We start from the raw sequence: 17,469 nt of genomic DNA on the forward strand, positions 1-17,469 counted from the left end.
AATGGTATATATATATTCCATTACATTAAACTAATAAATTTTCTAGTAAATTTTAAAATTATATTCTGTTCAGTTAACATGCTGCAATTGCAACACCTGTCGTTTTTCCTTAACACATGAATTCAAGCTACAAAATATCATACCAATTAATTTTGTTTGGATGCAGAGAATATCAAACTAGTTAACTACAAAATACCTTATAAAACAATTCTTTTAACGTCCCTTATTTCCATATTGCATCCCACTTATCACATACTTTTTTCTTCTCTTATTATCTTCATATACAGAAATTGTCATCAAACTTTATCATATCAACAACATATACACTGGTTAAATTTGTTTTGAAAATTATTTACTAACAAGTATTATCATATTTATATATACATTAAATTGAGGAAGACAGTTCAAATACCATGATTCGATTGTAACTCGACTTACATCAAACATTTTTCGCTAAATCAAAAGTTATAGTCATTAGTCAAGGCACAACTCTTTTTACTTAAAAGTGTAACAGTCCAAACGCCACGATTCGACTGTAACTCAGCTCACTTAGTCTCCATCATGGACAATTCGCACCACATACAACAAGGATTACCACGATACTGAGAGAAAAAATCTTGGTACAGTAGTACTGTATCATATCACTAACACCAAGCCGACAATGTTTTGGTTCTGCTGCAAATACACCAGCTCGATTTCACAGCTCAAAAGTCAGAACCAGACAAAAATAATTACGAGATGCTTCTATATAAAAGTAAAAAAACAAAAGCAAATGCCAAAAATATCTAACTAGATATAGACATAGTTAATTATGAGTGGAGAAAACCACAAGATAACTCCATCAGAAGCATCGCTGCCTCAGCTACTTCATCTCGTGGAAACACTTGTTGGAAACAAGACTTTTTACTGCTCAAGCTTATGGCAAAGTCTTTGAAACATTCAATCTTTCTCACCCCTTCAGATGAACCTGCAGAAGAAGCAGTAGTAGTAGTAGTGGATTTGTACTTGTTCTTGTACTTGTTCTTCTCCTTGTTGTACACTCTTGTCTTTGCACACACTGAGTTTATTGGATTTGAAGAAGCTTCAGCCATTGCCCTTCTTGCTTTTCTCTGTCTAATTCCACAGGCATTGCAGAGCGACTGCACCACCAAAATGTTGCATGTTAATAAATTCATGTTCAAAGTAAAACACTTTTGCACAGTGGTAGTGTTGAAAAGTTGTTAATTGTTGCAAAGGGAAAAGATTGATTAACCTTGGGACCCTTAGGGCCACTCCTCCAAAGTGGGGTAGTGGTCGTGTTACAGTCGGAACAAACCCTAGTGGTGTTATTACGAGGGTTGAATCTGTCAGAGGTTGGACTCGTTATTTTCTTCATTAGCCTCATCTTTGAAGACATCCATTTCCCAGACCCGTGACTATGTTTTGTGTCTTCCTCCTCCGTTTTGTACCAGCCTAGATTACCCTCATTTCTGTTCCTAATTGGATCACCTGAATTCAGATTATTGCTTGATGATCCATCATGCAGTACCATCGTCTCATCCTAATATTCAACATCAACATATGTGTTAGATTAATACCCAGGTAAGTGAAAGAAAAAGAGAGACACTAGAGAAGGGAATAGAAAGAGAAAGAAAATTGAAAATGAATAAATTTGAATTATCATCACAACGAATTTGGATTCTCTCTTAGGTATGATTTCAAAATTTATTGATGATCACTAATTTTAAAATTTTAAAATATATTAAAAAAACTTATAAAATATTGATATAGTGTATTTTTAATGCTCAACGAACATCAAAATCAAAAAATCTTCTAACAGAGAATCTGAACTTCATTGAAACTCTATTGTTTTTGTGATCATAATTATCATTAAGAAGAATAAATTTGACCTAATCAATGAAGATGATGAAATTAAGCTACTATATATTTGTATAGTGGATAGATATATGATAAAGCTAAAATAGGCAAGAAGGGTGTGATTAAATGGTAAAGAATAAATATGCAGAAGGTTGAATATATTGAATATATGAATATATGAATATGAAATGTTACCTGCTGATAATTTTGTGTGGGTTTTGCATGAAATATGTTAAAAAAGGTAGGGCAATCCTGATTATTAGGAGAAATGAAGATTTGGGTTTGAGGTTGTAAGGAAGGAGCTGAATAAGGAGTCATGGATATGGAGAGAAAATAAGAGACAGTGAAGGAAGAAGAAGAAGAATAAGAAGAGAAATAACAACGAATGAGAAAGAGAGATATCATAGGGTGGTAGGGTTCTTATAAACACAAGGAGAGGCTCAAAAGAGAAGACTTGTCTGCTGCAACCCATTCACGTGATTACTTTCACATACAAAAACAAAATACATTAACAAGAGACAAAATCAACCATTTCTGCACTTTTTCTCTCCTCCTGTCAAATTATATACTAAATATTTATGGTTTTTTTTTTCAACAAATTGATGATGATCATGAACATAAACTTTCAAATAATGTTGAGAATCATGAAGGGCTTTGAATTAATACCTCCAATAATCACTCTTTCTCTCCTTTAATTGCTTTGTTGTGATGGCTAAGAATCGTGTGTTTTCAATAACACCTACTGGGGTTTTGATTTGAATAAAAAAGAGAAAATATATACCTTTATATATAAACAAAAGAGGTCATTAGAGGTGGTGGAATGAATTAGTTGTAGAGTTGTTATAATATTAGTTTGGGTTAAATATGTTTTTGATTCTTTAACTTTTCGTGAAAATTATAATTAGTCACCCTACGAAACTTTGACCATATTTAGTCTTTTAACTTTAGAAATGCATGAATTTAGTCATTTTAACCAAATTTTGTTAAGTATATTTGACGTTTCAAACGTGTTTAATAATAGTTTCTTAATTAACGTTGAAATAAAAGTATGTCAAACTGTGTAAACAACTCAAAGACTACCATGAAATCCATTTGAAATGATAAATAAAGTTACGAAAATCTGATTAAAAGGACTAAATTCACGCAATTTTAAAGTTGGAAGATTAAATTAGGTCAAAATTTCAAAGAGAAATTAATTTCATCTTACACTTCAAGAGTTAAGAGAGAAAAACATATTTAATCCTGCTAATTTTATAAAAATGAAACATGAGTGGAATGAATATAAGGGATTGATAATATATCTGATTAAAATTTTTGAAATAATAAATATAAGATTTTTTTATGATATTCATTACTAAATTTTCTAGGAAATTGACTAACCATTTGAAAATTTTCTAAAAATGTCACCTAAACTAAACAATTATGACTTCAATTGTTTTGGATAATTTTTTTGTGAGAGCTCTCTTTGGTACGGGCCTAAATAAGTTTAAGACATTTTATAAAAAAATATATTTAAAAAAATAGTAATATTATTTTTTAAACATGTAAATGTATTATAATTTATATTTGGTTATATATTAAACCGTTATACCTTAAATTGAAATTTAAATCGAATCAAATGATTTTAAATTACATTATTTACTCCAGAAGTAATAGTTTTTGAATGCTTAAGAAGCAAGAAACAATTACAGTATCTACTATGTAAAAGCTTACACCAGTGCAGTTTTGTCATTTTTAACTTGCGTTATAAGTCTCATTTATGACTTAACCGAAAAATAAAATTACACGGTGACATTTTTATAATTTTTTTCAACTTTTATGTCTCGGTTCAACATATACCCGAAGTAAAAAATGTCTTTCTGCTTCGGTTCTTAGAAAATCGGTGCCCAAAGATCTTATATGCCTCGGTTTTGAAGACTCGAAGCCTAAAAGTTGGCTAATGTTTCAAAAATGCCACTAGGGCAATGATATTTGGCATCAGGTGGAATTGAATCGGTGCCAAAAATTGTTTTTTGTCTTGGTTAAAAATTGAACTGAGGCCAAAAACCGTTTTCTGTCTCGGGTGGAATAGAACTAATGCAAAAAATTGTTTTCTGCCTTAGTTAAAAATTGAACCGAGGCCAAAAGTTTCGTTAGGGTACAAAAATTGAACCGCGTGCGCATTCTCTCTCTCCCTCACCCACGTCCGCTAATGTTGCTGCTGTTGCGCTCCGGCCACTCGCGAGTACTCAACATTTGGCTCATTCGCGTTATGGCTTGGCGAAGTGCGATTTGGGGCTTGCGAAGTGGGCGTGAGTTCGTTTTGTTGCAGATGTGTGGCAAATTGGTGTTGTGCATGGATGGAAATCTGCCGTTGATGGTGGCGAGACATGTAGGTGGCGACAGCGTGAAGAAACTTATCATTGCGGCGGAGGTGGTTTCGTGATTTGGGGGAGGAGACGCGATTTAGGGTTTGTGATTTTTGTTTGCGTTTATGTAAGTGCGGTGTTCACGTTTTCGTGTATGAAGAACATGGAGGTTCCATGGTGGTTACACGATTCACGAATTGCTCTTACGGTGAAGGAGAAGATTGCGGTGGCTGACGGAGTTATGGTGGAACCATGATGACTACCTAGGGTTTCTGGTGGAGAAGATGGAAGGTTGAAAATGCACAGAGGCACACATGGCCTCGGTTCTCAATAGAATAAGGTATTTTCTCTCATCATGTAAAAAGAACGACAAGTCACTGCAGTCACTCATCAGACCACTAAAACAAAGATTTTAGCCAACACTGTTGATAGACAAAATAATTGGAAAGAGGACTAGACTTGGAGAACCCAAAGGCGTGGCATTGGCTCACGTGCTCAAGGAAGAGGAAGGGGAAGAAATCCCAATTATGGGAAGCAATGTTCCTAATGCCACAAGACGAACCACATTATGATTAATGCTACTCCAAACATGGATTTCCACCATGGTATAAGAAGATTCACAATCACAATAACCAAGACAAAGGAGGACATAATGAATGAAGCTATGCAAATGCTTGCAAAGAAGATTTTGTTGTTTCCACATAAACCCAAAATGTGAAACAAACTAATACTGACAATCCTCTCAATTCTTTCACTCCTGAACAAATACAAAAACTGCTAAAGATGTTGGAAAATACTAACAAAGGGACACATTCGCACAACATCAATCAAGTTCAAAAAAACACACCAGGAGAAAAATAAGTAACCTTCCCTGGATTATAGATACAAGGGCCACTGATCATGCTACCCATGAGAAAAATTATTTTGTTACTTTCTATAAAATAAAACCTATATCTGTTAATATTCCAAACAATTCCTCCTTTATGAAGAACATTGTCTTTTATGAAGATATCTCCCTTTATAAGAATTTTGACAATAATATTGAAACCTCATGTAACAAAGAAGGTTAGAATGTTTTCGTTGATGATTTTCTAAATGGTTATGTTACTACTGAAACAAAACCATATTGTTGAGATTGATAATGATAATGATGGGCAAACTGAGCAACTCGAGCCCATTGAAAATGAAGAAAGTGTCAACAACAGAAGCATTACCTCTGTTGAAAATCACAACAACAAAAGATAAACCAAAATTAGAAGAACTCTTGGTTACTTTTAAGATTTCCACGTTCAAGTTTCCACCACAATTACTCTATACTACGATAACTAATCGGCCAGACACATTGCCCACAACCAAAGTTTTCACGAAAGGATGAAGCATATTGACCTTGACTACCACATCGTTTGTGAAAAGATCCAAGCTAACTTTCTTCATCTGCTCTGCATTCGCTCAAAGGAACAACTTGTTGACATCTTCACCAAGTCCCCTCATTGTGTTCAAAACAGATCAATCGTCTCCAAGCTCGAATTGGTAAATATACACTATCCAGCTTGAAGGGAGGTTGTTGAGTCGTTTTGATAGTTAGGGATTAATGCTTAGAAGCAGTAATTTGTTTCCTCTTGGCTTTCCCCCTTTCTGCCTTTAGGTTTTCGGAAACCCTATTTAAGATAGGGATTTTCCTTTGCTTTGTATAAGAAATTATACAACAAATTAATAGAGAAACATCTTACCTTTTCCTTTCCAGCACAAGCTTTCCCTTTCGAAGCTTTGATCTTCTCTCTGTGGGAAGTTTCCTCTGGCTGCCATGGTGCTCTCTACAACTCTCGAGAGCCCTAGGAGCCAAACCCTATAAATATATATATATATATATATATATATATATATATATATATATATATATATATATATATATATATATATATATATCATCCTTTGACCAAAAGTCTCAAATACTGAGGAACAAACATCTGACATGCTATCAATAAATCTTCTCACTTTCACCACTACTAATAGCTTGAACTCATTAACGACGACAATCTTTTCTCGTCATCAACTCTCGTTGCCTTGTACAATCAAATTAGTTGTCGGCAATTTTCACATCATTATTATAAGCAACTTACCTATACTCAAAGGGAATCTCTTTCCAAATACGCAACACACACTATTGATTCTTGTCAGCATGTCAAATTGTTCCTCTTCCTTCCTTGATTAGAACCTAATTCTAATACCACTGTTGGAAATCACACAAGATAATAATCTTTTCGAGCATAAACACCCCTACAAATAAGAGGAGAAATTTAAATAAAAGTGCCCAACAAATTTAATCAAGTCCAACACCTTAAGGCATAAATCCACGAATACTCAACAAAAAAATATTGTTATTTAATATGTAATTTTAAAAAAAAGAATATTAACAATAAACAATGAGTTATTTATATAAAAACTAATAATATTATTTTGAATATAAAATATTAAAACTTAATATTGATGTGTATTTCCTTAAATTGATATATTCTGAGTTCTCCGGCTCTAGTGAGTAACTATGAAGTGTTGATGTTTTTGGAGGCATAGTAGGGATGAAGATTGTGCAGATCTCAAGAGATATATGTTTCTACAACAAAACATTCAACGTTGCCACTAAGCCACGTCTCTGACACAGACACCCTCGCACCCTTCTCATCTTTTCTTTTCCATGTTTTCTGAACAACCAAAAACAAGAAAAATATATTCAAAAAACAAAATCAATTATTTATTACATAATTTGTTTTCCATTTCTATTTTACTTACTTTTATGTACGATAGACTAGTCATGAAGAAGCAATGATTACATTCTTCTTACCAAAAACACTGAAAATGACCTTCAATCTTATGCCCTACTCATCTCTTCAAATGTGTTAATTGCAATACTCTACTTTAATACCCTTATAATAATTAATTTTTCATCTTTATTAAAACATGTGTTCTATAAAAATCAATGCCAAAATCCTTGTAAAGTATACATATATATGTTATAAATGTTTAATAATTGAATAAAGAAGATGATGAGATAAGAAAGTGTGTTATATCCATAGATTATGATTAAGGATTAGATTTTGGTAGCTTGAAATAAACCCACATGAAGAGTGCCACTTGCATTTACACTCAGAGACAAACCCTTCACATCACTTATCATCACTCACAGGGAGTGACTCTTATCTCTCACACGTACCTTCATTCTTTATCATATAAATTATATATAATCTCATACATTACTATTTTCATATCTCTTCATTCTCTTGCTTCTTTGGCTTTATACGGCTTCGTCTTTCTTCTTTGCTTTCAAAGATTATGAAGGAGAATACACACAGAACCGTGTTAAGAACGTATACTAATTCATTTATCACTAAAATCTTGTTGGAGACTCATAGATAATGCTCAAAGTAATATAGAAACAAAAATATTGTGGTTCATGATATGAGTTTGTGATTCCAAATCAAAAAACTGTCTATTCTTAGGTTATATTATATTGTATCTTCAACCCGTTTACATATAGGTTGATAAATCATCTTAAATCAAATTGATTATAATATAATGAAAATCATGATGGATTATAAAAAGATCAACGATACTCGAATATTTTAGCTCAAAAAGTGTAAATAGGAAAAAATAAATAAATAACTCTAAAAAAGAATGTTTATTTTTTTACAATGTTTAACGAGTATTGATATTTATTTTATATAAATCAGATTTATTTACGATGTTTAATTTGAGGAACGTATCCTTCTTCCTTTATTGTTTATTTCTTTTCTTTTTCTTATTTCTTCTAATTCTCAAGTTTTTTTTTTTAAGATCCTTTCGTTTATTACCTTTTTAAAATAATTGAAGTAGTTTTTCATTTTATTTCCTAAATATTCGACAATTACTAAATATTGGTGCATATATTTTCATTTTCATATTGTTTGCCAAACAAAAAGAAGTTATTTTAGATTATTCATGAATTTGATATTGTGGAATGAAAAGTTATTGAATATTGAATTTGCTGAAATGGTGGAGATTCAAGTTTGAGATTATTTGGTTTGGTTATTAAGGTCCTTTACTAGGCCTCCAGCATAGTAATTGGTTTGGATGTTTAGTGAATGTAAATAAGTATTTTAAATTTTTTTGAATAAAGAAAATAATTAATTTGACATTGAAATATCACGTATAAAATTTATGTAATTATTGGTTTTTACATTTTTTTTTACTTGAGCACAAAGTGACATATTGCTCAAACATTACTCTTATTTAGGGATGTCAACAAAATCTGTACCGGTAGGTATTTGCGGATAAAACTCACAACGGATAGAAAATTAATATTGTAAATGGATATCGACAGGTAACGGGGGTACGGGTATTTTTTATATTTGTATGTTAACGGGGCAGGTACGGGTATCATAGTATTTGTACCCGTGGATACTTGTACCGCTATACTTTGATTTAAATTAAAAAATAAAAAATGATTAAAATATTAATATATTAATATATTGATTTTGAATAAGTTATTTTTTTATCAGTTAGTTTTAAAAAAATCATTTCTTTGTAAACTATTATTCAATGCTATTTAAATAATTATTTGGACTTTGTTTGAAATTTATGAAGGTTATGTGTTGTATTTTATTTGAATTTACCATTAAAATATGTTGTTAAATATTTATTTTTATTTTTTTTGTAAATATCCGCAAGTATTCGTAGATATCCATGGATATTAAAAAATTATGCGGGTACCCGCATAACGGATATCCAACAGATATAGATACGAGTATGAGATGAATATTTATCAAATGAGTAAGGTACGAAAAAGTTATTACCCATACCCTATCTATCCTATTGACATGCCTTGTATCACTCAAACTATTTATTCCTAGTCAAATAAAGATAAATATAAAGTAATTCTTTCTTCTCAAGAAGCATAATAATATGTATAAAGCTTAAACAATAGTTACTCGCTCAAATAATATTATATTAACTATTTTTTTATCGGCAAAATTATATTAACTATTAAAGCATGACATATTAAAAATAATATTTTGCATGTGTGTATAAATGTTTATGGGGTAATTTTGTAATTTCATTATTAGTTTAGAGGTCCAGAAATAATTTTGAGAATGCAGAAAGCAAAAGTCGAATAGATTAACTTTATTAAGATGTAACAGGGTACTGATAGTGGGGAATTACTCTCTGCACGGTAATTTTCTTTCTTCACCTCATTAGTTTCGGAATTTATTTTTCGAAAAACAATAAATAATTTTGAAATTTCTTTTTTAAAAAAAAAAAACATTTCCTCATTTTAATGAAAATATTTTCGAAAAACCTTTTATTGGGTACAAGAAGCAATTACCAAGTTAGAAAACTTAAGCCCAATAACTACTATACATTAAAAATAGAAAAATTGGGTCATGGACCTCGGATCTATATAAGCTTGAAATGGATTGGTGTGACTCTATTTTAAAAAAGTAAATAAATCATAATAATTTAAAATTATATATCTAAATTTAAATCATATTAATAAAATTAATTTTACTTAAAAATATAATTTATTAGTTTATAAATAGATTTATTCTTAAACTTAGATATCAATCTTAAATATATTTAAACCACAAGCTAAACAAGTCAAACTATGGATAGTCCCAATTAATTTAAATCATAATCTCTTTTAACCTATTAATTTTTCAAACTACTAAATCTAATTTAATTGCTATGAACTCTTTATATATAATTAAACTATGCAAATTTTTGAATTAACAAATCTATATTTAATAAATAAGGCGTGAATAAATACACTTTGCGTGATTAATACATGATTTATGAGTTTCTCCTGTCTCTATCTTGCTTGAGTTACCTGTCACAACCATATCTTTTCCTAAACTTTAAATCTAACAAGATTTCATTATGTTTCTTCTCAACTTATATCAACTTCTTCACTCTCCCTTGGCACCAAACTTTGAATGGAGAAGACTCCAGACTCTAAAGAAGGTCTAGCCAGAAATGGAGAGTGCAAATTAGGTACTCACCATGTTCAGACAATCAATTAGTTTATAGTAAAAAAATTTAGCGATGACACAGAACATTTTTCTACGATCATTTCATATTACCTTTCATCATTCTTTATTTATTTTTTTCTTTACAAATATAAATTTTTTTATGACAATATTATCCCTTCAACATATGTCAATGTAATATGTGTCATGGTAACATTACTCTTTTATATAAATAACAAATTTATACGTGATTTTTTTCTCACAAATTTAGTCCTCAGACATTAAATTACAATTTTGGGTCAATCCGTAAATTGATGTGATTTCTTTTATATTTTAATTAACAGGACTTTTCTTAATGATACTACCAATGAATATGCTAAATTTAGTGTTTTATTTCATCACAATAGAAGAAATAGTATATATGCATACAAAATGAAAAATTAGAATAAAATAATGAATTGTCTAAAATCTGGAGATTAAATGGTATAAAGAAAATAAGACGACTAAAATCACAAACAAAAAAAATTAAAAGCACCCTGATTGCATTTAAATTTTGTTAATGTTCTATAAAGAGATTATGAAAAAAAAATTATATATATATGAAAAGATATTTACTCTTTTTCAACGAGAGTAAATATAGATATGTTTGATTAATTTTGTTAGGGTACACTCACGCATTGTTGGTGAGGCCAATTAATGGAGAGGCATCACAGTGAGTGACACAAGAATAACTTGACTTTTATAAGTGAACCTTTCATCGGAACACTACTACATGCTATTGCCTGTTATTAACACTTTACCAGCTGCAAAAACGACAGCAAACGAGGTTAAGAAGTAATTTTAATTAACTAGTTAAAATATTCAAAAGATTAAAGTATTATAATTTATTAGTCTTATTTAAGTCAAGTAAAACTATCTTGAACATCAATACTTCAGGATGATGAAAGAACCCAAATAGCAGTTGCATTGACTTTTATAAATGCAACCAATGTGGGGATGAAGGTGATGTGAACCTGAAGCTAACAACCTTCATATTAATTAGTATTGAAATGCCACAATACTTTATTATGATGGAGGCCTGATATCATCCCACAGTATTAATAATTAAGTACAGTTGCATGCTTTAAGTTGTGACATATTTTGAGTGGGCTCACAAGTAGAACCACACATGATGTAATGTTATAATTATCTGTCTTTTTCTAGAGTTAATTAGTTATAGATAGGTATATGAGAACAATAAAAACAAATAAACTATACATGGATATTACCTGAAAAATAATTTACAAGATTGAGAAGGATCATGCCCAAATTGCGAGTGAAGACATCAATCCAGCTCCAAGGAAAAGCAAGCAGTAACATGTGATCTGAAGCCTAAAGTTGCAATGCATTTTCTTACTGAGAAAATCTGCAGCTATTAAGTCGACTAGAGCCATGTACATCAAAATCCCAGCTGATAAAGAGTCCAAGATGCCTTCAGTGATGAGTGCTCCTGGACTGTAAGGATTAAAAACTGAAGCAATAGCAGCCCCAATGGCAACACCTAGGGGCGTTGTTAGTGCAAAAAAACATGACATTAGTGTTGCTGACAAGGTCTTGAATTGGGCTTGGGAGATACATCCACCAAGTGCAAATCCTTCGAAGAACTGATGGAACGATAATGCCACAATTAGGGGTCTCATCGTACAAGGGCTTTGCGAAACTCCCAGAGATAACCCAATTATCATTGAATGAGATACAATCCCAAGTTCCAATACCTAAATACAAGTTGGACGTCAGAAGCTTGCATAATTTGTTATTTGTTAATTATTATTAATCAAAATAAACTTTAAGCAATCTTCATGGACCCTTTATTTCAGAAATTTTAGAAAATTCATAGTATTTTACTAGCAGACACTACACGAGAAGAGGCACATTACTACTTTACAAACTACATAACTTTTAAGTCAGGGTCATTAAATAAAAGTAAACCCACAGTTTTTCTACGATATTTTTTAACAAATTGAAGTTAAAGATAGCGTGTATTAAGACAGAGAGCGTGTCTAATATTTTTCATACTAAACTAAAAAGAATTAATTAAAATAAAGACGTATACGTACATCTCACCATATTTCATGAAATGGTTTAAGTTTTTAATAATTATTTGAAAAGTCATATATTGGTGATTATTGCCTAGTTGACAGCTGCAAAATTCTTTAAATTAAGAGTGCACAAAAATCAAACTGTAGCGAAAAATCATTTTTTTTTTCAATGCTTTTGATGTAAGGATGGGTGGTACGGAAGAGAGAACAAGAATGGCATATGGAATGGGTGATACGAGAAAGAAAAGGATAAGATAAAGAGAAGTGTTAGATGATTTAATAAGTGTAAAATGTAAGGTATAAAAAAATAACATTATACTAAAAATATAAGCAGACAACAGTATAAAGGCAAATGTAAAAACGGTTTAGACATCATAGTAAAAGGGTGTGAGAAAAGGTAGATGAATGAGTTTATTTTCAAAGCTTCAAACCAAATTAGTTCGGCTAAATAATAATTGATTCCATTGACAGGTCCACACCGGCTGCTCCATCCATTTTTGTATTAAAAAAAGTAACCAAAAATTGATGGACGAAACTTTTAGGACTCGATGCACTTATAGACCAAGCAATCCAAAATGATTCTTCTACAAAATGATTCTTCTACGCAATGCCAATGAATGATTAGTAACCACTAAATAACTATGTGCTTGAATTTCTTATTTTTTCACGAAAATGTAGGGAATATATTCTTTTGAAGCATTTTTATTATAAAACTTACTAAAATCACAAATTTTTTATTCTAACTTTAACTAAATATTTTCGATTTTATAACTTTTAATAAATATTAGCCAATAATAAAACATTTACTGAAAAAGTGTCATACTAGCAACTATTATATAATTAAAAATAATTCCTTGTGCATGCGCTTGAAATTTTGGGTGAGTTTGTTTGAGTTTTTTTTCTTCTTTATATATAAAGTATCACTTTTTCAATAGAAAAATCATTTATTATATATGTAAGATGATTTATTAAATTCAGAAAAAATAAAAAACAAAAATAAATTAAAATAAGACGTTTTTAATAATTGCAACTATACATGATTTTTTTTCTTAAAAGCAATATATTTTTAATCTTAAAACTGCCTGTTTAGTTGAAAACAAAAATTGAATTTTGCTACCAGTATGAAAACAAATTCTTAATATAAAATTTTTAATTTACCGCAAGTCTTTTTAATTTTTTTACTTCTTTCAAAAAAAATTCAAAAACAAAATCAATTTAAAACTAAAACTTTAAATTTAATTAAAACAGATTAATAACATAAATACCTTTTAATGAGTAGTATTAGCAACAATATTGTACATTCATGACAGTAATACACTCCTCTTCAAAACAAATTTTATTTAAAAATGATAAAATCACGTGTAACAACTTCTAAATAATAAGTTGTACTTACATTTTTGTAATTCTCAATACTTTTTTTTCTAATAATAAAGTGTAAAAGAATGTATTAAATAAAATTTAACACTTCTCATTTTCTTAATCTCATTCATTTACATAGTATGATGTACCATAAGATTATTAATACTATAATACTTACTTGAGAATGGCATCTAATATTTGTGCCGCTTTAAACATCTCTCAATTCGTAAAATACTTTTATTCAAAAGCACCATCTACCATCCCCTCCAACTTAATTTTGAAGTACCAAGCTATTTTTTTGCTAAAACAGAGGAAGCAAAATAATTCATGGGAATTAAAAAATATATTTACATCTCATAATTTTAATTTTACTCTTTATAATATAATTAATATAATTATTTGTTAAACTTTTAAAAACTACATGTTTTTCATAAAATTATCTTCTTTCCTTTTTTATCTATTCATCTATAATTATTTTTTTCATTTTTTCTATTCATTTTATTTTGTTTTTAATAAATATAAATTTATTTTGTATATTAAATTAATAAATTACAATATTATTATCTATTAATATAATATTATGTATATTTAAAAAATCATATAAACATATCTTTCTTTTAATAAATATAAATTTATTTTATATATTAAATTAATAATATTACAATATTATTATCTATTAATATAATATTATGTATATTTAAAAAATCATATACACTCTTATAACAAGTGGGTTTATGCTTGTATATATAAAATAAAAATATGATAGATTTATAAGTTATATAATGTAATAAAAAAATAAAAATTGAATATGTAATAAGTATAAATAAAATTAAGATATCAATATACTGTTGCTCAAAAAGAAAAGCAAGCAAATATCCATAAGAAACCATCTAGATCAACACTACAAAACTAAAACATGACCGGTTATTGTTTTTAATTTTCCCGAAATCACACATATTTAAAAGGCAAAACTTTACCACCATATCTTATAACACACTCTTTTAAAAAATACTCTTTATTACTACTTCAAATTTAATAAAAATTACATTTTTCTTTTGTAAATTTTATTTCTTATTTAAGAAATTTCTCATTATATTTAAATTTTAGTAAATTGTAACCAATATTACTTGAACAAACAAACAAGGAATAGTAAATGCATTACCTGTGAGACCACAACGTGCCGAACGGTACTTTCCACATCATCACGGTGGTGCGAGTGGGAGTGTGTTTGCTGCACCGCGTGACTTCCCTCTCCCCCAACGTCCTTAACCTCCACTATTCCCGTTTCCAACAGCGCCTCCTCGTCACTCCCACACTCTACGACCTTCGCACGCTCCACGCGCCCAAGCTCCTCCTTCCGCTCGTAGTACGCAGTCGCCATAAAGTCAACGAGGAGAGTGCAGAGCGCGGACACCATGGCGAAAAAACCGGTGAAAGGAAACTTCGCCCACGCGCCCCAGTAGGTTCTCAGACACGGGTCTCCAAGCGCCTCCCACGAATCCCTCAGCATGTGCACAAACCCCGTGGCTAGAATCACCCCCGCCGCGAACGCCTTCGCCGCCGTAAAGGCATCTCCGTCCGGCCGCAGCAACCGCCGCGACTTCCCCGCCAGCGGAATCGCGACCCCTCCAAATCCGGCCAACAAAATCGACGCCATCGCCACGAATTTCAACACCAACGCCGCTGACTCGTCGCGACATTGCTCCAACTCCGTGCTTTTGCAACTCGAACTCGTAACCGACTCGCTTAGAGACTGCAAAACCGATTCTGCTTCAAGAAAATACAACACAATCAAATAGCCGAATTAATAACCGTTTATTAGACTCTTTCATTTCTTTAACTTTTTTTTTTCTTTCAAAATCATATATATATCACATATATATGCACTCGTTGTTACTTTCCTGCTTAATTCAGTCATTAATATCAGCTTATGAATCGATTTAATTCGAGAAATGAAGTACCTGTTGATTTAATTGAGGCATTAGCAAGTAAAATGAGAGATGTTTATTGTTTTAGGTTAATTATTGAAGATTTTGGTGCATTAAGACGAGGAAACTGTAATTTGTGGTTTGAATTAGGAGTTTGCATTTTAATTGCAGGAATTGAAGCAGAACGAGGAGTGTGGTGAAAAAATAAGGTGTGAAGATGAAAATAGGTTGGAAGATTGAGGGAAGAGGAGTACCTGAGAAGACGTGGTGGAGGCGCGGGAGGGAGAAGAGATCCTGAAAATGAAGAAGAAGAAGAAGAGAAGGGCGATGGATAAGAAAAGGAAGTGATAGAAGTGGAAAAGAGAAAACGAAGAAGAAACCTGAATTAGAAACATGGAGAAAGGGAGCGTGTGGGAATTTAATCTGTTGTGTGAGTTTTGTTTTGGGGGAAATGAAAAAGAAATAAGAAGATGGCTTTGGTTGGAACAAGGGGAGCACGTGCCGTGCGTGTGGACTGTGGTGGGAGCACTTAAATGAAGTGAGAGTGAACGTCGTCGTTGGGAGGAAACAGAATTCATAACCGACTATCCGACTACTGTGGTAGCATCTCAACGAATAAAGACATTCACACCATGTTACTAATATCCACGTTTAAACCCAAAATACAATTAACAAATTATAATTTAATTTCAAAAATTAAATAGGTATGATTTTATTTCATTTCTTTAGCTTTGATGAGTTTACAATTTCTTTTTACTTTATTCTATGATTACGTCAGTTTTGGACTTTTGACGGGGAATTTGTTTTATTGACGCTGTAGAAAGCGATATTGAATTATTTAGGTAAAATTTTAATCTAAATGAGTTATAATCTATCAATTCAATTCCAACATTAATTAAATCAAGATAATCTTATGCCACCAAAAATAAGAATAAAATAAATGGACCACAGTTTTGTAGACATATTATACGTTAAAAGAACGGTTTTGCAGGCACACGAAAGGCATACATAACTTTTTTCTCAGATGAAAAAAAATATATATATGATCTCTATCTCATTTTTCAAGTATAAAATCTTTTACCGGTCAATCAGATTTCATTGTTTCAGTTTACTGTTTTTTTTGTTTATATGGGTGTTAATGGAATTGATTTATAAGAAGAAGGAACCAATTTTTGGTGATGCTATGTTAATGGAATTGATTATGGGGTGTTTTGTTGGGTTTGGAATCGATTCTCTGTTTGTCTGAACCTACTTTAAGTTATTCAGCATGGTGGAATCGATTATGGAGGTGGAAGAATCGGTTCTGTATTAGTGAGGGTAAACTAGAATCGATTCTCATCAAATAATGAGACTGGAATCGATTCCATGGTTTTATAAATCATCCTGCAATCGGTTATGGTAGTATTTTGGTATGTACAGCTTTAATTAGGTTATTTATATAATTTAATTTAATTTAGGTAACAAATATATTAATCATAATTTAGTTAAATTAATTTTAAATAAAAGATAAATCATAATTTCATATTAATTTTCATAGTATGAAGAAATAAAATCATATATTTGTGTACGATGAATTTTTGTAATTTATTATAGTTATTTTTTAATTATAATTTATTATAATTATAATTAATATTAATAACAACAAATTTTAACAAATTATAATATTATAATTAATATTAATAATGACAATGATTTTAATAATTATATAAAATAAATTATTTAAGATAATGTATTTGACATTTATTCCTACAAATGCCTTTTATAAATTTTAAATTTATTTTTCAAATTTTAATTATTTTTATCATAAATAACAAATTCAACTTTACTTTAATATAATTTTCACTATTTACATTTAAACTTATACCACATCTCTACACAAGGGTAAAGTGGTAATATTTTTTTT

General features: G+C 30.4%; 2 protein-coding genes across 6 annotated transcripts; both read right to left on the bottom strand.

Moving 5' to 3' along the window:
• Positions 1 to 478: 478 nt before the first annotated feature.
• On the bottom strand, positions 479 to 6,045 carry LOC114193858 (putative GATA transcription factor 22). Of its 3 annotated transcripts, none has more exons than XM_028083821.1 (3): positions 5,936 to 6,045; positions 1,253 to 1,540; positions 479 to 1,139 (listed from the first exon to the last, which is right to left on the bottom strand). In XM_028083821.1, exons 2-3 carry the CDS (start codon positions 1,529 to 1,531, stop codon positions 810 to 812), a joined length of 609 nt encoding a protein of 202 aa, XP_027939622.1. In that variant the 5' UTR covers positions 1,532 to 1,540; positions 5,936 to 6,045; the 3' UTR covers positions 479 to 809. The 3 variants fall into 3 exon arrangements, with proteins under 3 accessions (XP_027939622.1, XP_027939621.1, XP_027939620.1); XM_028083820.1 differs by having other exon boundaries at positions 5,592 to 6,045; XM_028083819.1 differs by lacking the exon at positions 5,936 to 6,045 and adding an exon at positions 2,053 to 2,347.
• Positions 6,046 to 10,004: 3,959 nt separating this feature from the next.
• Positions 10,005 to 16,149, bottom strand: LOC114193043 (zinc transporter 4, chloroplastic-like). Of its 3 annotated transcripts, none has more exons than XM_028082740.1 (5): positions 15,947 to 16,149; positions 15,821 to 15,860; positions 14,801 to 15,405; positions 11,470 to 11,955; positions 10,005 to 10,198 (listed from the first exon to the last, which is right to left on the bottom strand). In XM_028082740.1, exons 1-4 carry the CDS (start codon positions 16,142 to 16,144, stop codon positions 11,500 to 11,502), a joined length of 1,299 nt encoding a protein of 432 aa, XP_027938541.1. In that variant the 5' UTR covers positions 16,145 to 16,149; the 3' UTR covers positions 10,005 to 10,198; positions 11,470 to 11,499. The 3 variants fall into 3 exon arrangements, with proteins under 3 accessions (XP_027938541.1, XP_027938540.1, XP_027938539.1); XM_028082739.1 differs by lacking the exon at positions 10,005 to 10,198 and adding an exon at positions 10,825 to 11,004; XM_028082738.1 differs by lacking the exon at positions 10,005 to 10,198 and having other exon boundaries at positions 11,321 to 11,955.
• Positions 16,150 to 17,469: the final 1,320 nt, after the last annotated feature.

Source organism: Vigna unguiculata, chromosome 8 (assembly GCF_004118075.2).
Source record: "Vigna unguiculata cultivar IT97K-499-35 chromosome 8, ASM411807v1, whole genome shotgun sequence".
Lineage (NCBI taxonomy): Eukaryota > Viridiplantae > Streptophyta > Magnoliopsida > Fabales > Fabaceae > Vigna > Vigna unguiculata.

Coding starts and splice junctions, on each gene's coding strand:
- LOC114193858 (XM_028083819.1), bottom strand. CDS start 2,262: ATGATATCTCTCTTTCTCATTCGTTGTTATTTCTCTTCTTATTCTTCT. Junction 1,541..2,052: donor CCACACAAAATTATCAGCAG/GTAACATTTCAT, acceptor GTTGAATATTAG/GATGAGACGATGGTACTGCA. Junction 1,140..1,252: donor GTGGCCCTAAGGGTCCCAAG/GTTAATCAATCT, acceptor TTGGTGGTGCAG/TCGCTCTGCAATGCCTGTGG.
- LOC114193043 (XM_028082740.1), bottom strand. CDS start 16,144: ATGAATTCTGTTTCCTCCCAACGACGACGTTCACTCTCACTTCATTTA. Junction 15,406..15,820: donor CCTCCACCACGTCTTCTCAG/GTACTCCTCTTC, acceptor TTCTTGAAGCAG/AATCGGTTTTGCAGTCTCTA. Junction 11,956..14,800: donor GGCACGTTGTGGTCTCACAG/GTAATGCATTTA, acceptor ACTTGTATTTAG/GTATTGGAACTTGGGATTGT.